Source organism: Penicillium canariense (genome assembly GCF_028826845.1).
Source record: "Penicillium canariense strain IBT 26290 chromosome Unknown utg000001l_segment0_segment0, whole genome shotgun sequence".
NCBI classification, from domain to species: Eukaryota; Fungi; Ascomycota; class Eurotiomycetes; order Eurotiales; family Aspergillaceae; genus Penicillium; species Penicillium canariense.
In genome coordinates this window covers 3636388-3661383 of record NW_026622728.1, presented here as the reverse complement: position 1 = coordinate 3661383, position 24996 = coordinate 3636388, and the positions used below count along the sequence as shown (strand labels likewise).

Here is a 24996-nt window from a genome sequence, read left to right as displayed (position 1 = left end):
GGCTTGAGTGGGGATGGTCAAACGGCCGAGAAGGGGGAATGGCTGTTGGAATTGCAAGAGAGCGCGTGATAAGTGATGTTATCATTAAACCGGAGACCGTAATTCACGATTGGAGAAGTGGTATCGATCCATATCTTGGAGGATGCGAGGAAAAGAGAAAAAAAAAAGACACAGGCACGGCCACAGTGCGTCGAGTGCAGCTGAGATGGATCTAGGCGCCTCCTCAGTGGTTCAGACAGCCGGAGATTTATACATTTATACTCCATACCCGCTGAAAGGGAGATCATAGAATGGCCGTTATGCAATTAGAACACACCGTCACCTCGGAATATGCAGACCAACCCCCCACTTCCGCACCTTTTGCCGCGGTATTGCCGCACGAATCGGTGTTGAGCAAAGCAAGCCCTGGCACACAGAGTTATTGTATTATTGTAAATTGTGCCAGGGACCTCCCGAAGAAAAAGCGGTTGCAAAAAAAGCCACTCCATCGGCCCACCCCATTCTTCAACGTTCTGACATGTCCCATTTTCTTAATCAACTCTTTTTTTTTTTTAATTAAACGTCCAGCTAGTGCCGTATACTGCGTACCTGCACTACGCTCTTTCACAAGGCTTCCTGTGCAAGCACTAGGACTGCTTCATTTCCTGCCTGCGACCCGGATTGTTTCATACTTCCAGATGTGGAGATTTCCAGGAGCTCTGCTCCCTCCTCCGGTGGGGTTGCCGATGGCCCCTTGAGACAGCTGGGAGCCCCAGTTGGCCCCCCCTCGAGCCCGGTCTTTTCATGGAAGTCTTGACAGGCACATCTCCCAATTTTGGGTGGGGTTCCTTTAGTCTCTTTTTACCCGATTTTGTAGTTGCGCAGAGGTCGGTGGTCTGAGGCAGGGGTATCGGATTATAGTGCGCCTCGACTCGATGGTAAATTGGATACGGAGGCTCTTAGCGGGGTGTATTTCTCCGTCTTCGCTTGGGCTCCTATTGGCTCTCTCTGTTCTGTATTGCGTTTTTTTTCCCTTTCTCTACTGTAACTCGAGTCCATTGCTCAAGGGAGATTCGCATGGTCCCGTCCCGCCGACCCCCGTCTCCCGTTCCAGGGTTCATGAGCAAAAGTCAAGTGTTGATAGTTATCCTAGAAGACGACCAGCGACCATGGATAAGACCGCGGGGTCGGGCAAATCCTTATCCATCATGGCTTTTTCCGCCATTCCATTGTCTCGTCTTTATTTTCTGTTTTATTTTTTGGACCTCCATTCCGTTGGTGCACAGCGGGCTCCACCCTGTCCCCAGTACCCGTGCACCAGGTGCATCGCTCCAACCGGCCCATCCATTCGCGCTGAAAACTGTGGCGGGCAGCCCGCTGAGTGGCTGACCACCACCCTGATCGATGGTGCCGAGGGGTCCGGCGGCGTTAGCTGGGCCGGTTATGGAGCCAGCACGCTAGCCCGACAGGCCTTCCACATGGTGCTGCTCGCGTCCTCCGTCCTGGCCCCGGACGATTGCGCCGGTGAGCAGGAGACCAGGGTCTTCCTTGGATGTGCATGATGCTCCAAAGGCCTCCCAAATTTGGCCGGCCCTAGGCGGTTGGCTGGTGGCTGGTGGCTGGCCCATGCAGCAGTCGATATCTGTGCTTTGGGGCCTCGCTTGACTGGCCCGCGCCATCCGCCACGCGCTCCACGCTCGGAAAATTTTCTATCGAATCGCCCTTGAACCGGGCCGTGAACGTTCACGCACAAGCACAAGCTCTTGGGCTGTATGGCAGATTCGGGACGCTGGACGCTGGAACTGAGCACAAGGCCCACATAGTGGAGACCAGATACCGGAGTCCCCTCTTTGGCTGACTGGGTGATATTCCCCTCCCCCCGAGGATCCAGAGCTTGTTCTGGATTCTAGTCGCGTTCCTTGGGTTCCGTTCCCGCAGGGCATGAATCCATCAATAATTGTTAATTGTTACTTTTTCCTTTTCCTTTTGTTAATTTCTTTTTTTTTTTCTTTTCTTTTCTCTCCCCTCGGGCATAACCGCAATTCGCCACAGACCCGTCGAGGAGGGCGGGTATCCTCTCCATTGCCAGCCCAGTCGTGTCGTGGCCGTGGTCATACTGCGTCGAGGAGCTCGGTGCTCGGTGCACGCCATGCTCCTGTCTAATGGTGGCTCCAGTGGCTACCCCGTGTTTTGTTCCCAGGTCGGCAACCAGGGTCGATTCGTAGTTGCAGCCGAGTACGGCCATCTCGCTCCCGCCAGATGTGGGACACCGAGATCGTGCGGCTGCAAAAGCTGTCTACGAGCGGATTAGAACGAGTTGCGGAGGCGAGCTGATGGACTGGGGCAAGCCATGCTGTTGATACTGTAACTTGAACGCGTTTTACTGTTGATCCTGGGGTTACATCTCACGCACTAAGCCCGCAGGGCGAATCCTCGCCTCCATAGATCGCAAGCCTCTCTTGCTGATCCTTGCCAAGCACCCGCTGATGCTGATGCTGATGCTGATGCTGATGCTGATGCTGATGCTGATACCATGCCCAGAGAGTCTAAGCTTGCCCACCTTGCACCGCGTTGTCTCGGGCTCTTCCGGTCCACCCTGTTGTCTTCCCAGTTTAGAGTCTTAGTTTTCGGCCCGTTCACGGGCCTTGTCGGGCACATTGCTTGCTTGGGGTTGGCTTTCTACCGCGGCCCTTCGTCCACGGACCGTTTCGACCGTTGGATCGGCCACGAACTGCGTATATTGTTGCTCCGCGCCACTTGCTGTGCTAGTCATTCTTGGGGTAGGACTGTCTCTGCTGTCTCTGTGGTATCTGCTGTATCTCCTGTATATCCGATGGTATACTGCGTATCGTGTACTTCGGGCCCATCGGGACCGCCGTGGCCAACTTGGAGTTCCTGGTGGACCCTGGGCCTTGGGCGTCCGGGTAATATCTCGTTATTTCCACTGGCCTCGCTTGTGCCTTTTCTCCTCTCTCGCCTCTTCTTTAGCCTTGTCGGGTCTTGTCTGGTTTAGACCCGCTGCCTGGCCCTGGTCCTATCGAGTCTTGGTCCTAGTCTCAGTCCCCCCGTCCCAGTCCCCTCCCAACTCCTCCAGCCGTCTGTCCCAGGAGATCTCCGGCCGATCTTGGTGACCACGTTACCGGCTCTTGTCCCTGGTCCCACTCCTCCGTGGTGGTCTGGCTGCTGCCCAGCTGCGTAACGATCAACATCAGCAGAAATCAAGAGCGCCAGCGATCTGAGGTCCCAAGCCAAAGAATAAAAAGGTCAGTCAACGGCCTGGCGCCCGCGTTGACTGGGCATCGCTCTACTGTCGCCTTTCGTCACGCTATGACACGCCTTGTCTGCAAACTTCTGCGTAGTCATCTACTATCCTGCGGCTACTGAAACCACTTCTCCTCTCGTGGAATCGCTGAAAAATTGGGCTCCAACCAGATCGCCCCAAGGCGAAGCTCACACACGTTTGATTTGGCTTCACCCTTTACTCCGTGTAATTGCAGAAAGAACCCCGACCCTGTTGCGCAAGCGCCCTGGCACTTCCATCAGACCCACATCTCCGTCTCATCTCGGGGAAAAGCACTTCAGTATTGTTGTCCCGTTTGTTTCTTCCCTTCTCTCTGTCGTCTTGCCTTGTTTTGTGCTGCGGTGGTTCGGTGTGTTGTTTGGCTTCTCTCTCTCACATCCATATCTTCCGGCCTGGACGTGAAAGAGTGTCTTTGTCGTCAGTAGTCTGGCCGCGAGACTTCCGACATTGCAGATCCTAACGCCGGTTCAAGAGGGCCCATCGAACTTCTTACCATGTCAATCGGCGGTCCTTGTCTTTGGCTGCCCTCTTTGTCCTCGCCAGTCCCCTCGCCGCTGTCGGCGGTCACATCCCACCTGTCCGCAATTGCTCGTCACGGAGAGCGGGTTCCTTCGCCACGGATAGCGTCAACCCTGCTAACTTTGTCGAGAGATCGAGAGTCTGCCTCTCGTACTTGGCCGTCTGAAATGCAACGGACTGGTATGACGGCAGAGAATGCCTTGCCCTCTCCGCTGCCAGTGAGCATGGGGTCCGGAGCGTATCCCGAGGGAGAAATATCATCGCGGGAGGCAGTCAGCCCAAGGCCCGAAATGGGAAGAAAAGTCTTCTTGCCACGAGTCACGTTGGAGATTCCGGGGAGCAACACGAACCGTACGACGTCGCCGCAAGTTGGGTTCAGTCGTCCTGGGGAGTCGACGAGCGCCGTCGAGTCGGGTCTCAACGCAAATGAAGATCACGACAAGGAGTCGACGATTAGTCCGTCCGATGAGAAGGACGAGATGATGGAGGATGATGAAAGTAATCGATCGCCGTCGCTGGAGAAGAAGAAAATGAAGAGATTCCGGTAAGGACGTCGAGGCAGAACGAGGGACTCAACTCAACAACGGACCATTAACACAAAACCATAGGTTGACACACAACCAAACTCGCTTCCTGATGAGCGAGTTCACTCGCCAGGCACATCCAGACGCTGCTCATCGAGAGCGTTTGTCACGGGAGATCCCCGGGTTGACGCCACGTCAAGTTCAAGTGTGGTTCCAGAACAGGTAGAGAGCCCTAGCCCTCGACCGTCTCTCCAAAGATTCGTGCATTTTTCTCACCATGACCCGTCCACTGTAGGAGAGCAAAGCTCAAGCGTCTGACGACAAATGATCGTGAGCGGATGCTCAAGTCGCGAGCCCTGCCGGACGACTTCGACACGACGAAAGTCCTGCGCACGCCGTTTGAGAGCAGATCAACTGGGCAAACACCAGTGCCATCCCCACATGATTACGGGGTCCCCAACCCCGATTTTGCATCCCTGCGGGCACTTCGCACCGACTCCTTCCAGCGTCCACATGAAGATGACTATCTCGTCTCGCCCCTCAGCTCCACGTCGACCGCGGGAACCTACTTGTCATCTGCTGGGCGGAATGACGGGCTACCCAGCTCGGGGATGATGTTTGGCCGCCCAGCTGCCTCTGCGTCTATGTCTGATCTGCATAGAACGATCCGGAGCGATTACGCGATCGGCAGGTCCAGCAGCATGTCTGATGCGTCCTCTCAACCCTCATCCTTCCATCCCAGCATGCAAATACACAGCCGATTCGCCCCTTCTTCACATCCATCTGCCCTGCCATATCTGCGACAACCGATGGATTATGGGGTTCCTCGACCTCCAGGGGGGATGGTAGGCTCCTATGACCCGCAGCAGTCATTTGAAGGCTCGGTGTCCCCGACAGATTCCCAGGGAGCGCCCATGACATACGACATGAGCAATATAGGTGGGTCCCTCTATCCATGCTCGCACCCACAAAGCAAACTTCTAACCTCGCATTGGACCTAGGCTCGCAACCACAAAGCTATCAGCCGCAGCTGGCAATGTCAACTCCAAAGGACTACAGCAGACTGGGAATGGGCGCCCAAATCCCACCCCACGGAAGACCCCTCGCGACTCTTCACTCTCTCCCGGTCTCCGCGCCGCAAGAATACCGGCCCTTCTCATACACCAGTGCCTCGGGATCGATGGGCACAATCCCTTACACGCAGTCCAACGCCTCTACCTTGAGTCTCCCCACCACCTTTGCCCCTACTGAGTCCAGCCCGGCCTCCCAAGACCATATGCCACAGAACCAGGAGGCCCTCGAGTCCCTCCGGACCAGATTCGGCAATCCGCCCTTCAACTACGCGGGCTATATTCAACAATAAGCGCCTCGCGCGGCAGGACCACATAACAATAATTTAACTCTGGAAGTCTTCTCTTCGAACTGGTCTGGTATCTCCACTCGATTTCAATTTCAATTTTTGGGCCTCTTCTCTGTTTTGGGCCGTTTGGTGGTGCGGCATTCTACATAAGCGTGCTTTAATGTTAATGCTTATACAGCCTCTTCCTCTCTTAATTTTCTTTTTTCTCTCTTCTTTTTCATTCTTTGTCACTTATATATCTATTTTTCTTATCATGGTGTTTCTTCATCACATTTTATCAAGTCGGGTTTCACTGCATCTGCTCTTGGGTGGGTAACTTCAGATTGCAAGCAAGTTGTTTTGGTTCTGTTCTGCTATGTTTTGTTCTGTTCTGCGGGTTGGCTATGGCTGTTCAGCATCACTGTTTGGCCTTTTTGAGCACTAGCATTGATTCATTTCTCGCATTTGCGAAAGCTGGTCTAACTGTAATCGTCATTATCCGCCTCAGTTTATCTGATAGCCTGGATGGTGGTGATATATATTTGGCGTGCCCAAGGTCGTTTGGGCATATATCTTTCAACCGCTAAAACATCGCAAATTCATGTAAATGGAGTGTTATAAGAACATCTTCTGCAGCCAGCTTCCTCCTTATCATACCGAAGTCTCATCATCATTTTCATCTCTGAAGGAAACATGACCTTTTTCCGGGATAATGCACTCTAGGGCTATTTAACATAACTAGCCGTACCGACTAGACTTAAATATGGACTAAGACCCGAGTCCTAGTTTTATCCTTGTAAGATAGGGCTTTTTTTATGTTTGTCGGCCTTTTCATGGAAAATTACAGCTGTCTAAAATGATTTGGTCAAGCTGGAAAAGGAAGGGGATCGGAACTGAGACTGATACTGGTTCATTATTGGTTCGCCCCGTGGACTAGATCCTGTCATTGCCGAAGCTCCCCTCAGCGCTAGAGACTATGATTGCGACCGCTCGCAATCCTGGGCAGTTTTCTGACCTCGTCGAGATTACGGCTATCTGCCTACTTGTCCAACTCATTAGGAGGTGGTCTTGCCACAGTCATTTGCGGGAGGCCGCCCCGTTTGCAGTCAAGCTCAAACCCTAAATCTACGAATTATCAGCACGGTTTGTACACATCTCAGGATACTTCCATGTTTATACCACCTGGGTAGGCGCGGCAGGCCTCGTGGGCTCCATAGCTCTTGATGCGTTATAGTAAAACGCAGTCGAAATGGAAACCCTTTAAAGCCTCAGATTGTGGTAAATATGACACTCTCAACAGCATCAAAGAATCGCCGTTCTAGGCGCCTAGATGGCCGTCCCTTAGCTCTGCGATTCATACTGGACATTTCCTTTCTGGAATCGCAATAATAGACAGGCTAATTATTTTCTTCATGATGTCCCCACTTCCCATGCTTCGGTTTCATTCTAGCCCGATCGCGAGTGATCGGCGGCCTTTGTAGTTTCCTTTGACTACTGTAACTTTAGCAGCTCCTGTGTGCCAACGCTACATCGAATCAGAAGGGAGGCAAAGGTCATCAGCAAGTCCTCGGCCAGTTATAAGACGCCCAATTCCCAGCGGCTGAGTCGTCGTGGTACTTCAGCCAATCAGGGGGTGGCGAATATTACCGCCACTGCACGTGATCCAGAATCCCAACCAATAAGCGTGTAGGTAATAATAATCAGGCCACAGAGTTATGACGCATTCAGGCGAGTATAAAGTCGCTGTTTCCGGTGCTTGAATCAATTCTTTATTTCATCGTCAACTTCCCAGCTCTCTGAACTCTTTAGACACCTCCTCTTGTGTTCACAAGCTCTCCATACACGATTTTCATTGAGCACCATCAAGCTTCAAGCTTATCTGCCAAGACCCACTTTATACCAATCCAATCACCAACAAACACCATCAAAATGGTTCACCCCGCCTCCACCTGCTGCAGGACCTCCCAGGACGGAGGCTGCGTCTGCGCTGCCCAGGCCAAGTGCTCATGCGGCAAGGAGAGTGCCCTTCACTGCTCCTGCAACAAGGCTACCTCTGAGAACACCACCTCGGGCCCCCGCTGCTCTTGCCGTAAGCAAACCATTTGAATCGTCTCGATCATGATATCTAATACTAATATACTCAATAGGCGCCCGCCCCGCTGGCCAGTGCACCTGTGAGCGCTCAGTCACCGAGAACAAGCCCATCCACGGCGAGACCTGTGCCTGCGGCAGCCGTCCCTCTGGTAAGTTTCACTAAACAACAGTCAAATGAAGCCAAAGGAATACATTCTAATATTTCTTTTAGCTTCCTGCACCTGCGAGAAGGCTGAGGCTATTGAGTCCGCGTTGGAGCAGGACTTCACTACCCGCGCGTGAATAGACCCGGGTATTCTTGCTGATTGACGATCCATGCATTACTATTCTCACTTAAGTTGCATTGCTATGTTGCTGGTTTAGGGAAGGGTTGGCGTTTTTGGCGAAGCCGTTTAGGGTTGCTTTGTACCTAATAGTCTTACCCACATAATTTATGTGTGCCCCATTATGAGACATGAAATTGATTATGCATCTACTTGACCTTGACGTAGCAATTGTTAAATTCCAGATGGCCTTGTACAGCACTGAAGCAGCTAGTAGACGGAAAAGTGGCCAATGGTATTGAAGATTGTTCGCACAATCACTTTAGGCAAAGCTTCAATCTATTTTTCAAACCCTAATAGTCCTTCCTTGAGCGTATTAGTTCTTCAACTTCTGCTTGACGTCTATGTTCAATTGTGGATTTCTTGTAAAGGTATCAATTAGAGCTTATTTTAGATTGTGTGAAGATTAAGGTGCCATACATAGTTGAGCGATGGCCTGACGACCGTATACTGGACTCTTTTGCCATCGGCAATCTCAACTTGAGCAATGAATCTTCGAAGACCTGTGGATTCACTCAGTTCGCTCTTCATAGAATGCAGAAAAGATGGGAGGGCAAGTGGAGTATGTAGATGTCACGAAACCGCGTGCTGTTATTCCAAGCGGCTGAAGGTTAACAAGACTATCTCTGAGCCAGAAACCGTGCACAGTATCTGTAGATGATTTCTTCATCTAGTAGGCTAGGTTTCCCGCTAGTGGTAATAATGTCGAAACTGTGAACTCTGGGTGCGTTGCTTTGTCCAATCCGGCGAAAGAACAAGGCTAGGTGGAAGCAGGGGGAAAGCGTTTTGCAGAACGCCTTGCACAGTTTGAAGCAGTTCCTAGAGTACAGTATATGGATAGATTCATGGTAAAATTTGGTTGCTGACTTGTAAAAGTGACCAACGGAGGCTGTGTTGCTTCACCTAGTCTATAAATCCAATGAATTTATCATGAATTCATTTCGAAGCGATTCGAGACTGCGAGTCGGACTTTGATAGACAGGCCGCGAAGACCGGGCGCCAACTTCTGTGCTATCTTGAGTGATTTTGAGGCGCAAGGTCTATACTAACTCTTCCAGTCAGGATGAGATCGAGATGATTGCATAGACGGCACCGCCACAGCGCATCAATGTTGTTCCGCCGTGCCACGGCGGAGCCCCGGCGATCGACAACGGAAGTGGCCAAAGTGAAAGACGGAGCGGAAAGTGGTGCGACGGAAGAGGGTCTTTACTGTTTTCAAGTTTCTGGCCTTTATTCGTGGACCCATCGGCTGACCGTATTGTGGTAAGATCAATGCGCTGTTCTACTTGGGGTCTTTGGGCTCCATTCTCCAGCACCATTGCTGACAACCATCCAAGATACACTGCGATCGGCAAGACCCCCTGTTTCCGAGCTCTCCCACCCCAAAACGAACGCGTTCGCTCGCCCCATCGTCGCTGAACCCCGGGAAGCCAATGCTCTATCGACTCCACGATACAACAGGGACATGGTTGTGTGACGTTGCCAGTTCGATCGCGAACCCCTGAGGTATTCCCGCGTGGCGTACCTCGAACCCCACACCCCCAAATAACGAACCGTTCGCTGTGCGCTCGCTCGATCATCTGTCAGAACCTAAGGCGGCTACATCAAAACCCAACAAGACATCATGTCGTCCATGCGAGGATTGGTCCAGTTCATCGCGGACCTGCGCAATGCGCGCGCGCGCGAATTGGAGGAGAAGCGCGTGAATAAGGAGCTGGCCAACATTCGACAGAAGTTCAAGGCCGGCAATCTCAACGGCTATCAAAAGAAAAAATACGTCTGCAAGCTGCTATACGTCTACATCCAAGGCTACGACGTCGACTTTGGACACCTGGAAGCAGTCAATCTCATCTCTTCAAATAAATACTCCGAGAAGCAGATCGGCTATCTGGCGGTCACCCTGTTCCTGCACGAGGAGCATGAGCTGCTCCACCTAGTTGTCAACAGCTTTCGAAAAGATTTGCTGGATAACAATGAATTGTTCAATTGCTTGGCGCTGCATGCCGTGGCCAACGTGGGTGGTCGGGAGCTTGGAGAGGCACTGGCGACTGAGGTCCACCGACTTTTGATCTCACCGTGAGTATTTCAGTTACGATGTTGAGCATGAGAGTCTGTGATGCTAACTCTCCCCAGGACGTCCAAAGCGTTCGTCAAGAAAAAGGCCGCCCTCACATTGCTTCGACTCTACCGCAAGTACCCTGGGATCGTCCGGAACGAATGGGCTGAGCGAATTATCTCGATTATGGATGACCCTGACATGGGTGTCACACTGTCCGTCACCTCGCTCGTCATGGCGCTTGCCCAGGATATGCCGGAGGAATATAAGGGCAGTTATGTCAAAGCGGCCCAGCGGTTGAAGCGAATTGTGGTTGACAACGATATCGCCCCTGACTACCTTTACTACAGGGTACCGTGCCCATGGATCCAGGTTAAGCTGCTGCGCTTGTTGCAGTACTATCCCCCATCACGTATGTTTTGACTCCTTCCAAGCTCGTCAAACGGATACTTATAGCCACTATAGAAGATAGCCACGTTCGCGAGATCATCCGTGAGTCTCTTTCACAGATCATGCAAGCAGCCATGGAGACACCCAAGAATGTCCAGCAGAACAACGCTCAAAACGCCATCCTTTTCGAAGCCATTAATCTCCTCATCCACCTCGACTCTGAGCACACTCTTATGATGCAGATCTCCTCTCGCCTGGGCAAATATATTCAGTCTCGCGAGACCAATGTCCGATACCTAGGTCTGGATGCGATGACCCATTTCGCTGCTCGGGCGGAAACACTTGATCCTATCAAAAAGCACCAAAACATCATCCTCGGCTCTCTCCGAGACCGAGACATTAGTGTCCGCCGCAAGGGATTGGATCTGCTGTACAGTATGTGCGATACGACCAATGCGGGCCCGATTGTCAACGAGCTTCTGCGCTATCTGCAGACTGCCGATTATGCCATTCGTGAGGAGATGGTTTTGAAAGTTGCTATCCTTACGGAGAAGTACGCCACCGATGCGCAGTGGTACATTGACATGACATTGAAGCTGCTCTCGCTCGCCGGCGATCATGTCAACGACGAGGTCTGGCAGCGAGTCATTCAGATCGTGACCAACAATGAAGAGCTGCAGGCATATGCAGCGCATACACTTCTCGCTTACCTGAAGACCGATTGCCACGAGAGCTTGGTGAAGATTGGCTGCTACGTCCTGGGCGAGTTCGGCCACCTGATTGCCGATAATTCCGGATCGAGCCCTATTGAACAATTTCTGGCCCTGCAGGCTAAGATGTTCAATGGATCTGATAATGCCAGGGCCATGATCCTCTCGTCGTTTGTCAAGTTCGTCAACTTGTTCCCTGAAATCAAGCCACAGCTCCTGCAAATCTTCCGCTTGTACAGCCACTCCCCTGATTCCGAGTTGCAGCAGCGAGCGTTCGAGTATCTCTCGCTTGCAACGCTTCCCACGGATGATCTTCTGCGGACCGTCTGTGATGAGATGCCCCCCTTCTCGGAAAGAACATCTATCCTTTTGTCCCGACTGCACCAGAAGACAGCCGGAACCAGCGAGAAGAAGACCTGGGTGGTTGGTGGTAAAGACGCCAATGCGGACAAGCAGGAAGTTCTCATGGCCCAGAACACTGGCCTCAAACGCACATTTACCACAATCGTCCATGGCACGCGGACCGGGTCCAACGGAGGAACTCCTACCAGCGCCACCAGTGCATCCGGCGACTTGGCCGGGCTGGACTTCAGCGGACCATCGGCTCCTCCTCCAAATCTAGCCAGCGCCGCTCACTTGACGCCGGATTGGGACATTGGCTACAACCGACTCTACTTCTCGCATGAGGGTGTGCTCTTTGAGGACGCACAGATCCAGGTTGGACTGCGTTCCGAGTACCGTGGCCATATAGGTGTCGTCAAGATGTACATTTCCAACAAGTCGACCTATGCCATCAATTCCTTGACTACGACAGTGGACAATCCGGCCTCTCCAAACCTCAAGGTTGACACGAAAAGTCTGCCAGACTCAAGCGTCCCGGCTGGCGGTCAGACTCAGCAGACTCTCTTCTGCGCTGCGCATGGCCCCTTCGCAGACGCACCAACCATCCGTATCTCCTACCTAGCCGGTGCCTTGCAGGCATACACTCTGCAGCTGCCAATCTTGATGCACCGGTACATGGAGCCATCGTCTCTCTCTGCCGAAGACTTCTTCAAGCGTTGGCGTCAGATTGGCGGTGAGCCCCTGGAAGCGCAGAAGACGTTCGGACTGAGCGGGAAGAACAAGTCCATAAACGAGGCGTATACCCGGCACATGGTTGAAGGGTTTGCGTGGAAGATCTTAGATGGTGTGGATCCGAACCCTAAGAACATTGTTGGCTGTGGTGTGTTCCAGTTTGAGGGCGGCAAGACGGGCTGCTTGTTACGATTGGAGCCCAACTATGAGAAGTCGGTATGTTGTATTACCTTTCCCGTTTCATCCTCATCGCGCACTGCGACTAATTGCTTTCCTAGATGTACCGAGTTACAATCCGCGCCACGAAAGAAGGCGTGCCACAGGGACTGGCGCGGCAGATGGAGCTGAAGCTGTCTCAGGGAACTACAGCGGGTTCGTATGACTAGTGGTAAAGGGTCGGATATTTGCAGGCGATCGTGATGGGGGCATGTATGTATATTTCTGAGTAGCTTCCCAGCCAAATGTCAGCGAGCGTTCGTTTGGATGTCTCGTGTGTATTCTTGTATAAATTCAACCGGGCATAGTGGTTCCATATTGATACACAGTACCGTAAAGGGACAATAACCACCCTATCGTTCTTCCCTATTTTAACAAAAACCTCATGGAGCTCAAGCCACAGATGACAATACACGCCTATGGCCTTCGCTCGGTATGCAACAATTCATAACTCATGACCCTCCTCTAATCCACGCCAATCTACCATTATCCAATATTCCCGATTCCAACTCTAAACAACCTTCGCCTCCGACTTGGGCGGTCTATCGCCGAAAATCGTCGTCCCAACTCGGACCTGATCACTGCCTAGCGCAATCGCCCCCTCGAAATCTTGACTCATACCCATACTCAGCTCCAGCTCGGCATCCGCACCGGTCAACCCCAGCTCAGACACAATGCGATCCCGCGTCTCACGCAGACACACGAAATCTTCATTCTCGTTCTCCGCCGTGGTAGCCTGCGACCGCGCAATAGCGCCAATAGTCATAACACCCTGCAGCTTGAGACGGGGGCATTTCTCACGGATATGCCTTGCAAGAGCAGGGGCAGCCGCCGGCTCAATGCCAGCCTTGTTTTCCTCGCCTGAGGTATTTACCTGCACATAAATGCGCAGCCTCGTATCCGTGTCCCCGTCAGATTGTGCAGATGCCTGCGCAGCTTCCACCTCCTCGGCATCAGGCTTGTGCTCGCCGCGGCCTTTGTCTAGCAGCGTAGCTTTTTTCTCAGTATCAACGCTCTCGACTGCCCACAGCCCGCGCACGTCTCGCGCTAGCGTTACACACTTGTTCGACTGCAGGCCGCCGATGAAATGCCATTTGATGCTTGGCGGTAGCAAGCGCGACTTCTCAAGCAGCTCTTGCAGGTAGTTCTCGCCGAAGTGGAACTGCGCAGCGGGAGACTTGTGCAGGGCCAGGACGTCGGAGGCCGGCTTGAGCTTGGAGACGGCGACAAGGCGGACTGGTTTGGACGGAGTGGGGGAATGCGAGGCGGCGGTAGTAACACGCGCGGTCACAGCGGCGATGTTGGAGAGCAGGGTAGCGGTGCGCGCGGGTGTGGCGGCCATGTTGGGTGTTTGGTCGGCAGGTGGGGTGGTCATGGCAATGCTGGCAGTAGAGTGTTGGATTTGGGCTATATTTGTTGAAGTAGAATCTCAAGATGGTGTGGAGTATCGTGGAGGGACTGAACGTGTCAAGAAAGACCCTGGTGTCACCGCAATGTGCCAACTGGAGAAATTACGAGTCGAGTAATTAGCTTCAGGCAAAACGGTGATAAGCTAGCTGATAACGGCCTGAGGCAGTATTCTCCGCGGAGAAGAAAACCCGCCCATTAACTTACCACTTAGTAGATTGTGACCACGAGATTATTAAGGTCAGCTGAATCGGGATATTCATTACTTTAATTAACAAAGCCAAGGGTTAGTAGGCGGCTGGTAAACGCCATTTCTGTACAAAAGAAGTATAAGGATATGAACTATCGAGCTAGGTTGGCCCGTAGTGTTTCCACTCCACTCCACCCATTGGACATATCTGGTAACCGTTCGTCGGGCATCACTAAGGGATAATAGAACACGCTAAAACCAATCAGGCTAACTACTGGCCTGCCTTTTAAGAGGTATCTCCCACCCCGGCCAACAGATACTCCGAAGAATTTCCTACATACGGTTGATGTTTCTTGTCTTCCCCTCGACCCTTGTTATTTTCCTCACGCCATCAAAGCCACTGTCTCCCACTTCCAGTCTTGCGAATATTGTGCGCATGCCTGACTTTCGCCATTCCACACCCTTCCAGCACGGTGTTTAGGTAGCAGGAGACGGAGACACAGCCCAGCAATGGCAGTCTGGCGCAACCTGACCTCCAGCGACATCGAGGGCCTCATGCGTGTTGCAGATTGTGTTCATCCCGGCTTGCCGGAAAGCGCTCAAATGTTCGCCGAGCGTGTTAAGCTTTATCCAGAGGGTTGCCTGGCCCTTGAGGAGGATGGCCAGGTCTGTGGCTATGCCATTTCGCACCCCATTCGACAGCACCATCCACCCGCCCTAGATAGCCTCCTGGGAGAGATAGCCCCCGATGCCAACCAGTACTACATCCACGACGTCGCGATCTTGCCCGGACTTCGTGGACGCGGCCTTGCGACCGAGTGCATCGACCGGCTACTTGTGGTCGCTAAGCGCTACCCAACTACTAGTCTAGTCTCGGTCTATGGCACCGAATCATTCTGGAGCCGTTTCGGATTCTTGCCAGAGCCCGCGGGTGAAGAATTCCGGGAAAAGTTGCGTGACTATGGAGAAGATGCTATCTACCTCTGGCGGTTGAACGGTCAAAGGGATACTGTTGGCTGATAGCGCACTTTGCCACCGGTCTCTTAAGGTGAAACAAGGTCTATGGGCTCATATATAAGATGAGGGATGATATACTTTTCTTACAGAGTATTAGCATTCACTGTTCGCTCTCGTAGCCCATCAAATTTGGTTATAGTACATTTCACCAAGGTCACCATAATACAAAATCGAAATTTTGTGGGTTGCGACCGTGGTGACTCTGCTCACCTGCGAGCTCAAAAAAGGACCGTGTTATCAATCTAATTGAGGTACTAGAGTACCTGAGTTATAACACTCCGCCGCCTCCTTCGAGGTTCTGCATCTTGTCAAATGCCTTGGCCTGGCATGCAGAGCAGGTGCTGTTGAATAACCGTCGAAACTATCAGCGCCCCTCGAATGGACTCGTCGGTAATATCGTTTGGTTATCATCCATCATAATGGCTTCTAAGTGTTCTGGGGCTGCTCCTCTCAAGAGGAGGAGTCTTTGCACCTTGGGCGAGCCGTTATAAGATGCCCAGTGTAGTAGTGCCCACCTATCATCAAAATCTTCGGCACCATACATTGTTAGCAGCTTCCCCATTTCGTCTTTCTCCTCATTTGAGACATCGCCAGAGCCCGTGTTGACATTAGCTGCATCCCAGAAGAAGTCGTCGCTGCCTTCAAGCTCCACGTCTCGGCCGGTGTCCGCTAGAACGTCCATGAACATTTTGTATCTATTGGGACCCATATAGATGGCAATATCAGAGGCAGTCAGCTCTTTGTAGGACAAGTCCGGATCTTCTGGTAGTGGTGCTGGCAGCGACTTTTGATTTACATCAATGCCACTCTGCAGCACTAATCTCATGACGCGGGGAGCACCAAAATAGGTGCAGCAATGCAAGAGGTTCCATCCGTCTCCATCGAGGGAATGGAAGGCATCCGCTCCCGAATGTTGAATAATTGTCTGGAATGTCTTGATATTATCGTGCGATGCAGCAAAGAAAAGCGCTGTCCAGCCGTACCAGTCCGCTCTCAGGTCAAGCGACGCTCCAAGTCTCATGAACTCTTCGACATCTTCTGGCGTGCCGACTGCAGCTGCCCGGTGAAGAGGCATCCACCCTCTATTGTCGCAAGCATTGACTTCGGAGAAGCTGTTTGTTCGACAGAGGCGCATGAATTCAGCTGAATTGTCCACGCGTCCATCGTTAACCCATAAGTAGGAGAGCACAGAGTAGCCGTCACTATCCACGTGTTCGATGTCCGCTCCCTGACTAAGGAGCACCCTTGCAATGGTAAGATCCCCTCGGAGGAAAGACGATTGCAAAGCCGTCCTATGACCTTAGATATTAGCAGCCGCATTTATTCCCCGCTAAGTATAGGTTCGGGCAAGGGGGATAACTTGACCCACATATTGTGCTCCCCATATGTTAAGTCGGGTTCAGCTCCATGATCAAGAAGCAAGCGGACAAGCTTGGAAGATCCGCTCTCGATGGCGTACTATTAACAGCATTACTATCGCATCCTTGGTATGAGGGTTAGTTTTCACACTCACGTCAAGCATTGGCCATCCCGAAGGAGTAACATCGTTCCCACGAGCCGCGCCACTTGCGAGTAATTGGCGAGCGCGGTCAAAATCTCCACTCTTGCATGCAATGGCCATTCTAGAGTTAGCCGACACAGTGTTGCGGACATTCATTGTTGGGTATAGGGAGAATTCTGGTAAAGACATCTGCACTTGGACAGAGTACATTTTGCCAAAGAGTGACACATGTACCCCAGCCTGATAGCTGGTACCCTTTTCTTTGGATGTAGTAAAAATCCGAGTGGATATACCCCATCTCTCAAAACTAGCTGTTCGAGGTCCGGTCTTGGCAGGATTATTACGAATAACTTGAGATGACGGCCGTGGCATCGTTTGAACTTCTGAAAGTTGGACTTGGATGAGCGCATGCTGAGAATGTGGACTCGGTTGATTGACTATGGCCATCTTGATGGCCTTTTCACTGGTAGCACTGCTCCCCGTTATTCTATCCAGGGCATATTGTTGTTGTTGAAGAAGTCGGTAAACCATTTGAGTGACACGCCTTGGATAAAGAAATTCCGTCAACGAAATGAGGTCCATTAACTGTTTCGCCACATTTTCCTATAGAAGAAAGGGTTGAACTTGAAGGAAGGGTTGAACTCACAGTTGCTCCATTGATACAATCCCTTGCAGTGTGCTCTCGGTAGATTGGAGCCGCTCTTTTAGCCGTGCTAGGAGCTTCTTGTCTTTGATAGCCCACCTCACTTTGCTCCTCCATGTATGCGGCTCAGAGCGAAGGGGGAAAGCCGACTCTATGTCAGAGAGAAGACCCCGAGCAGTCGACATGGCAGTGGTGAAAGACGTCTCATCCATGCTCAGGGGTGTGGTCTCAGCAAGTGCGTCGAAACCATCAAGCCCTGGGGTCGCTTTATGACGTGGTGTATTTTTCCATGGTTTTCTGAATTCTAATGCTTCAATTTCTTGCTTCACCAGAAGTGCATGGCTCCGGGCAATATCCAGTTCTTCGTCTGCAAGTTTGTAGTCCTGTCTAAACTGAGCTATGGCACTACTCAGCTTTGCGACCGCGTCCGCGACGTTGGCGACGCTGGCTACAGCCGAAAGGGGGTCCATGGAGAATATTCGAAGTGAGAGTAGTGAAAGAAGAGCGGCAGAAGCCCCTAGAGGTGTAACTTCGGTGATCTATCGATAGAGATGCGCAATGTAGTATGGTAAGACGATCAAACCGCGCTGACATGCCCGCGAAGGCAGTTGTTGCTCGCTGCCGATATTGGCAAGTAACTTAACACTCTGGGCGCAGCATTCAGGGCGTACAAACTATCTCCCACAGATAAAAGGAAGCAAACTAGAAATAAACGAACTAAGGCGAGTCCTGAAGTATGATAGGGACTTAGAAGGCAAAGGGGCGGAGAGTGTGAACGGCTGGGTGTAGCATCCAAATAACCGCTGCTCGCTGTCCCCCCTGAGTCAGAATGGCGTTGGTGCTGACAGCTTGTAACTATTTTTAATTATCAAGACTGGTTTAGGGAAAGATCTATGGGCTTACTGGCGAAGGATTGGTGGCAGATAAGCAGCAGGGGTATAGCGAATACGCCGCCATAAGAGGTCCAGGTGTGGTCGGCTTCAGCCCTGATTCGGCCAGCACCAGCCTGCATTAGCGCTACCAATCGTCGCCCAGCAAGAAACATGGTTTTCCTATACCTTTGCAATTGCCGAAATTTTTCTTTGGCTTTGTTTTGAAAATTCTTTTACCTCGGAGCTTTTAAGGTTTAAACTTGGTATACTTTAAACGGTGCCCATATAGTTCCCGAAAGTCCGCTTTGATTATTCCGACGGTATTCATAATATTACAGGCTGCGGCATAGATTGGTATGGCAGCAACTATGATTGGTGGAATTTCCCAAACGTGTTGTAGCCGCCCACCTCCCACTCGCACCCCTGAGCGAGTCACTCAGCCCACCAGCCACGTGTAACCCATACCATCCAATACTCTACTCCTGTATCTTCCATATATTACTTTTCCTACCGAAAACATTTACATCCAAAGACCAATCTGATTGGATATCGAGGGATGGAATGGGGTTTGTTCAAGCAACTGCTGCATTTTGACCGAGCCTGTGTCCCTCAGCCCACATTGGGCAAGGACTGTTGCTTTCATCGACACGGCGGATGTTGATTTATCATATGCAGTAAAATTTAGCGGGAGAACCAACACGCAGCTAGCTTGTAATGTTTCAGCTTTATACGTCTATCGAAACCCCGTGGCGGCGAGCTACCCTCTGGGCCACCTCCTCTCCGCTCCAGTATGCACCAGTAACAGTGCCGAGTCCGCCAGGAGGCGATGTGTGTTCGCCGGCAAACCAGACACCCCGATCTTCCCCCATACCCTTTCTGAGTGCCTCGAAGTGCTGCGCACAGTCTCCGGATCCCCTTGGCAGGTTTGCAAATGATCCGTATCCTGCGAACTCGTCGTTTTGCCAATCTGTAGACAAATACTCCGACGGTTTACAATCAGGTGAGGCAGGATCATAATTTGGCAATCGAGAATAATACGGCCGCAAGTTGTTATCCAGAATTCGATAGTACTCACTAGAGCCCTGCTTCATGCCTCGGACAAGGCCAGTTATATGCCTGCCCCACTGGCCATAGATGAAGAACATGACAACAGGCTGTGAGAATTGCCCCGGCAGGCCCGAGAGCGAAATAATTTCCACTCGCCATTTTGCGGGGTTCGTATCAGCTGCATACTCCGGACGAAGAAAGAGAGATTCAATGGGGAATGGTGGGTTCTGTGTGTCTTCGAATCCAGTTCCAGATGTGTGAGTAGTACCCATTGCTGATGACCGGGCATCCCAAAATGCGCGAGGAAACCTGATGAACACCTTTTCGAGGTTTCCATATCCCAGGCCGTGGATCGCGCTCGATATCGTCGGAGATAAGGGCGGCGAGAAGATATGTTCGTTACGCTTCAACCATCCCAATGGCACTGTAACGACTACATCACTGAAGGAACGTCGGAACCCATCTCTTGCCTCGATATCAACGAAATCATGTTGGCCGTTTGCTATGCGTGTGACCTCGCAGCCGAGCCGTAGGGTTGCCTTGTTGGTCACTTGGAGGTGAAGACGGCGCAGAATGTCTTTAAAAGTCGGAGCTACAAACAGGTTGTCTGGAAAAAGCCAATGAGCTTCAGCTCATCAGAATTTGGGATAACGAAGCCAAACCGACCCCCTTCTAAACCAGCATCCAGCCACAAGTTCCTAAGGCTTTGGTTTGCGCAGTCGTCACCCATGAAAGCCCCCCACATCTCGACGATTTGTAACATCAATGCCTCATAGGTCTCTGGATGTTGAGCTTTCGGGCGTCTTGTCCGGACTTCCTCATGGAAGAAATCTATCATTTTTGAATCATCAGGAAGGGAAGCAGACTCCTGTCTGCTCTTCTCAATTGCCATCTCCAGGATCTCCCATACTTCCTCGTAGTAAGTCTTTGCAATGTCTTGGTCCAGCCAGTTTCCATTAGAATCACATATGGAAGTGACAGCACCACAACCCACGGTGGTGGCTCCCGCTTCCTCTGCAAGGCCCACCAGGGGGTTGCTCTCTGTTCCATGGATCCAGCTAGCACCAAGGTCAACTGGAAGGCCGAATTCAGAGCTCTGGCGGATCCGCCCCCCAATACGGTCGCGGGCTTCAAGCACCGTCACATTAAAGCCTGCGGCAGCGAGCAGCCCGGCAGCTCGAAGACCGCTCACGCCAGCTCCTACGACGCAAACCTCTTTAGTGCGGCTCGGGATGCTGGACTGCACACCCATTTCTCGGATGGATGACTGACTGAACGAGCTGTAGACAAAATATGTGACAATTGGAGAGTATGCGAGTCTGCAATGTGCGCTAGATTCTTCTTGGAGATTAGTTGATAAGTCCCAATACTGGGCTGACCGTGTGCGGAGAGGCTTGGTCACCTGATCTGTAAGGCCAACATTACCGCGCCTTACAAGGCCCCCAACAAGCCACACCTCCGCACCAGCCACCTCTCGGCCCAGTTAGGCCGTTTGCGTTCAGCGAGGATCAACGCGGTGATCTCATCTTCCCATCTCGATCGGCCCATGCGACGCTAGGATGGCCGACGTGTGACACTAATCCACCCCAACCACTCCTTCACGACTCCTCACCATCTCTCTCCGGCGCCAACTGACACTGGTCCACCGACAACTCCGGCTCCTGGCGGCAGCCCAGACAGCGGCCAGCCAATCAAGAGCTCACCGGGGCCGGAAAAGAGGCCCTTGAAAGGCTCCGGGGTTCTGCGGATCCGCCCGTTTGTCTCGGCCCTGAACAGTCGCTGCTGTTCACCTGGCCGTGTGTCGATCAGATAGTCGCCGTTGAGTTTCGGGCCACCTCTTTAGATGTCCGGTGGTTCACGATGTTCATGGATTCCCTATTTTTACCTGCTGAAGCGCCTATGGTATGCGCGTCCCCCTCTTTTTCTTTCACCGGTGTCGCGTACGTTTCTTTTTTTGCTTCTGCCTCCCATTATTGTATTTGTGTTCAGCCCAGGCCAAGACAATGGGGTTATGGTTACCTCACATCAGCCATCCCAGTCAACCACCCCCGACGCTAACCAAGCTACGCAGCTCAGCAGCTGTCTCATCAATGATTGGTACCTTACCCACCGGCATTGGGTTGGCAGGTCAAGTGAACAGCAAAGACCGGTGCCCGGTCTATTCTCGGCCTGCCCAGGCTTCAATACCACCCCTGTTACCTGGTTCACTGGCGAAGATGTAACCCGCTTCCTTGACGCGCTTGACGGATGGGGCAAGTCAGCCAGGAAGATGGGGGCTATGGACTTACGACAGCCTCGCCTAGGCACCCTGCAGCCATTGTATTAATATCTTTCTTGCATCCCACGTAGACACACCCGCTCTCTTTGACGTCAGACCCGGCATTGACCATGGTTCCTTCATGACTCCATCACCCAATGCACTCATTATTCATAATTACCGTCGGCTGATCCTCCCTAACCCAGCCCTACCTTCTCTTCTGCACGCTAGATCTAGAACATAAAAAGTCCGACAGGGCTGCATCCACCTTCCCCCTCGTTTTGCTCTTTTCCCTAAATCTGAATCTCCCCTCAGCTGGTCTGACCTTCGCTTCTCCCACGATCTCGTCGTCATTCTGAGCACGGCGAGCTCAATTCGGCTTCTCCGCTACACTACCTCAACATCTCCTCAGCTCGTGAGCTTCGCGCTCAGCTTGTGACGACCCTCTCACGGACCAATTTCTACCGGCTACCACCAATTGTCTCAATTGGCCTCTGCCAACCTCATCAGAGACCAAAAAAACGCCTGACAGCTACGGGACCGCTCGGCTATACACTGCGCTACACCGAGCTCTCACCAACCCCCACCATTCTTCCTTGCTGGTGGTATTCAAGTGGACCCCGAAGAAACCGCGCATCTATTCCCGAAAATAACTGTTCAAAGCACCGAGCGTGCACACATTCCAATTCACCATGTGCCGTCAATATTACACTCTCTACGAGTGGTGCCATTGCGAAGAGGACGCGGGCAACAGTGTCTGCTCCCGCCACCGTCACAACAGCTGCCCCGGTGTCAGCGTCGAGACCGTCCATATGCACTGCTTCTGCAATTCCCACGCGACGCGCGGATTCAAATCCGAGAAGAACACCCGGAAAGAGGAGAAGAAGATCCGGCGCCGGTCCGAAGATTCTATGGACGAGAAGGCTTCCATGGGCCGCCGGTGGTACCAGTGGTATCAATGGCGGGTTCTGCGATCGCGGTAGATGATTGCATTCTTTCTTTCTTTCCTTCTTTCTTCCTAACTTCTCGTCTCGTGTGATTGTTTGATCTTTCTTGTTCATTTTTCAGCTTTGGTGTTGAGGCTGATATTGGGGATTTTTGTTTTTGGGAAAAGAAAAGGACTGGGAGGTGTTTTACTGGCGTTACAGTATTATTTGAAATCGTATTTACCCCCCTCTTAGACATTCATTCCCGAATCCCAGCTCGAAACACGCTTGTCTAATCGTCGCCATTCCCCAGTAATCCCGGTCTGGCTGTATTGTACTCGAGGACGGATGCGCCCGTATCGGCTCTAAGATGATGAAAAGGCAGAGTTAAAGAACTTTCCAGAGAACAAGTGGTGCCAAGTATGCATGACAGGCATGGGCAGCCAATAGAAGGAAGTGAAACCCGAACATAACACTTGAAAGGTCCATGACTGCTAAGTCTGCAAGAAGCCATTTGTGAGATAAAGCTCACGTGAATACAAGCTGCAAAGCATCACGTAACTGAATGTAATGAACACCCTCACTCTCATTCCGCATTCCAAACTCCTCATAATTCAAATCATAACTTCATTTGTTGGGTGGTAGTCCATCAACTCCCTGAATCCTCAGCTATCCGTCCTACATCGTCTTTCGGATCAGCTGCCCTAGCTACTCGTCTTGTCAGGCTGGTTTAGCTGTCTCGGTGACCATGTGTCGAAATTCGTCATATGGGAAAGGTACGGTCAAATCCGCAGAAGAGCGCAGTTAGTCCTGTATGGTCTGTCACGTGTATCTATGCACCGTTATACGTTTTCAATTGCTTGCGATTAGGAACTAGCTGGTTCAAATATCGGATCCAGTGCTATTCACTAGACTCTTACCGAAGATGTCCAATGGGACCATGATTCAGATTAATGAATGGCGATAGTAAAAATAAATAGGATCGTGGTTAAGTGGATCCCATGGCCAGTATGACTGATACTTGGCTGTTGCAATGCCTGAGTTCATGCGTAATCTATAATTGAATAGTTATAACACCATAGTTAACTTAAGAAACGTAGGCAACTAAGGAATCAGCCCGTTATTGATGGTAAGTCACTACCACTCCACAAACTTCGATATGTTGGATTGAAAATGAATAGTATCTTCGTTGATTATTAGTAGACTTGCTTCAATTTAGTTTGTTCTGACTACCGACCCTCCGAATCATCGCTGCGTCTCTTCAAGCTGCCTCTTGCGCTCTTCAAGAGTAGAAAAGATTCCGCCGATATTTCGATGCTTAGTATGGGTGATTGATTTCGCACACAGCTTCGTCATGCTCTTTTGATTTATGTGCTTCACAGAAGGCACGGGCGTAAAGGAGGCAGCTCGTTGTAATTTGAGAATCTGGAGCGGACATCAAGTTGCGATTTGTTCCTGGTCTCCTTGAAGCCATCTGTGCACAAACAAAACAGATATTCATCTTGGTGGATAGCGGCAAGCAAAATAGAGAGAGTGGCGAAGTAGGTGTTAGTTCACAAGACAATCCTGAATCCGGGTCTGAGATGAGATATAAGTACACTGGAACAAGAAATACTTACGGACTATTGAGCCAGTTGTCACTGCATGTATTGGGCGCGGGATAAATCTGATGTGCAAGTCTCCCTTAATCATTCGTTTTGCAGCGGCTCCGGGGGCTGGAAGATTTCAACATGTGTCGATCATCACGCCCAATAATTTAACACCACAATGCCTGGCTTGCGTCTCAGCATGAGGCTTACTGGTACCACGTTGGCTACATATAACCAGATATTCGCTAATGAGCTCCGAACTAATTCTCAAGCCCCATGATCGGGTAGGATTGAGGCTATTTGCTCATATCCACCAATCAAAGCCACCGAAGGGCGCTATTATCGCAAACCCCAGCAGACAGATGGAAGTTGACATTAGCACCATGATCAATTAGGTGGCAAGCACTTAGTTCATAGCCTTTCCTGGATGCAATAGTCTGGGCAGTCCTTCCATTTCTGGTTACCACGTTAACATTAGCGGCCTGCGAGTGTAGCAAGTCTACAAATCTCCTCGAAGGGGACAGATCGATGCTACAGTGTAGCAGGTTGTTCGGTCTGGATTCCGTGACTTATGTCGGCTCATTTTGATCGGAAACAGGTCCAATGCTGTATGCTAATTTAGCAATCTTGGTCAGTGTGACTTGTTCCAAGAGAGAGTAGGGGCTGTGGACACGACGTGGAAGAGGGATATTTCTCACTTCCCCATCGGTGACGTAGGGGTCAGGTGCCAGAGTGGTGAGGCTATGCAAGACACATTTCTATTGGCCCTCTCTAGATGGGGCGGTCTTGGGGCGATAAGCAAATGCGTGATGAGGGGCGTTATTTAAAGGGTAAGAGCGGAGATAGGAGTGTGATATCATTGTGGTAGACGGGGAATTGGTATGTAGAGAGAGGGTAGGAACATTTGGGGATGAATTGTAGAGAACAAATAGCGGGAAGAGTATGGGTAGCAGAGCGCGGATTTCAAAGTCCCTTCCTCTTTTTTCAGTACTGGAGAGTGAATTCAATCTCACAAAAACTCC

General features: G+C 51.4%; 9 protein-coding genes across 9 annotated transcripts; 5 read left to right on the top strand and 4 right to left on the bottom strand.

The window, feature by feature from the left end:
• Window positions 1-1420: 1420 nt before the first annotated feature.
• On the bottom strand, window positions 1421-2752 carry N7482_001295 (uncharacterized protein; the record flags this gene model as incomplete). Its single annotated transcript, XM_056683420.1, has 4 exons — window positions 1421-1781; window positions 2034-2275; window positions 2393-2575; window positions 2684-2752. 4 exons carry the CDS (start codon window positions 2750-2752, stop codon window positions 1421-1423), a joined length of 855 nt encoding a protein of 284 aa, XP_056547026.1.
• A 1022-nt stretch (window positions 2753-3774) lies between these two features.
• On the top strand, window positions 3775-5686 carry N7482_001294 (homeobox domain-containing protein; the record flags this gene model as incomplete). Its single annotated transcript, XM_056683419.1, has 4 exons — window positions 3775-4343; window positions 4408-4545; window positions 4619-5262; window positions 5325-5686. 4 exons carry the CDS (start codon window positions 3775-3777, stop codon window positions 5684-5686), a joined length of 1713 nt encoding a protein of 570 aa, XP_056547025.1.
• Window positions 5687-7591: 1905 nt separating this feature from the next.
• N7482_001293 (putative copper resistance protein Crd2) lies at window positions 7592-8038 on the top strand (the record flags this gene model as incomplete). Its single annotated transcript, XM_056683418.1, has 3 exons — window positions 7592-7751; window positions 7810-7905; window positions 7968-8038. The coding sequence occupies 3 exons, from the start codon at window positions 7592-7594 to the stop codon at window positions 8036-8038; spliced, it is 327 nt and encodes a 108-aa protein (XP_056547024.1).
• Window positions 8039-9703: 1665 nt separating this feature from the next.
• N7482_001292 (AP-2 complex subunit alpha) lies at window positions 9704-12695 on the top strand (the record flags this gene model as incomplete). The annotated part of the gene is made up of 4 exons (XM_056683417.1): window positions 9704-10155; window positions 10213-10547; window positions 10601-12525; window positions 12588-12695. 4 exons carry the CDS (start codon window positions 9704-9706, stop codon window positions 12693-12695), a joined length of 2820 nt encoding a protein of 939 aa, XP_056547023.1.
• A 341-nt stretch (window positions 12696-13036) lies between these two features.
• N7482_001291 (YggS family pyridoxal phosphate enzyme) lies at window positions 13037-13900 on the bottom strand (the record flags this gene model as incomplete). Its single annotated transcript, XM_056683416.1, has 1 exon — window positions 13037-13900. The coding sequence occupies one exon, from the start codon at window positions 13898-13900 to the stop codon at window positions 13037-13039; it is 864 nt and encodes a 287-aa protein (XP_056547022.1).
• A 732-nt stretch (window positions 13901-14632) lies between these two features.
• On the top strand, window positions 14633-15142 carry N7482_001290 (GNAT family N-acetyltransferase; the record flags this gene model as incomplete). The annotated part of the gene is made up of 1 exon (XM_056683415.1): window positions 14633-15142. The coding sequence occupies one exon, from the start codon at window positions 14633-14635 to the stop codon at window positions 15140-15142; it is 510 nt and encodes a 169-aa protein (XP_056547021.1).
• A 361-nt stretch (window positions 15143-15503) lies between these two features.
• Window positions 15504-17753, bottom strand: N7482_001289 (ankyrin repeat domain-containing protein; the record flags this gene model as incomplete). The annotated part of the gene is made up of 4 exons (XM_056683414.1): window positions 15504-16431; window positions 16509-16597; window positions 16653-17112; window positions 17287-17753. The coding sequence occupies 4 exons, from the start codon at window positions 17751-17753 to the stop codon at window positions 15504-15506; spliced, it is 1944 nt and encodes a 647-aa protein (XP_056547020.1).
• Window positions 17754-18880: 1127 nt separating this feature from the next.
• Window positions 18881-20454, bottom strand: N7482_001288 (flavin monoamine oxidase family protein; the record flags this gene model as incomplete). The annotated part of the gene is made up of 2 exons (XM_056683413.1): window positions 18881-19809; window positions 19869-20454. The coding sequence occupies 2 exons, from the start codon at window positions 20452-20454 to the stop codon at window positions 18881-18883; spliced, it is 1515 nt and encodes a 504-aa protein (XP_056547019.1).
• Window positions 20455-22151: 1697 nt separating this feature from the next.
• N7482_001287 (uncharacterized protein) lies at window positions 22152-22442 on the top strand (the record flags this gene model as incomplete). The annotated part of the gene is made up of 1 exon (XM_056683412.1): window positions 22152-22442. The coding sequence occupies one exon, from the start codon at window positions 22152-22154 to the stop codon at window positions 22440-22442; it is 291 nt and encodes a 96-aa protein (XP_056547018.1).
• Window positions 22443-24996: the final 2554 nt, after the last annotated feature.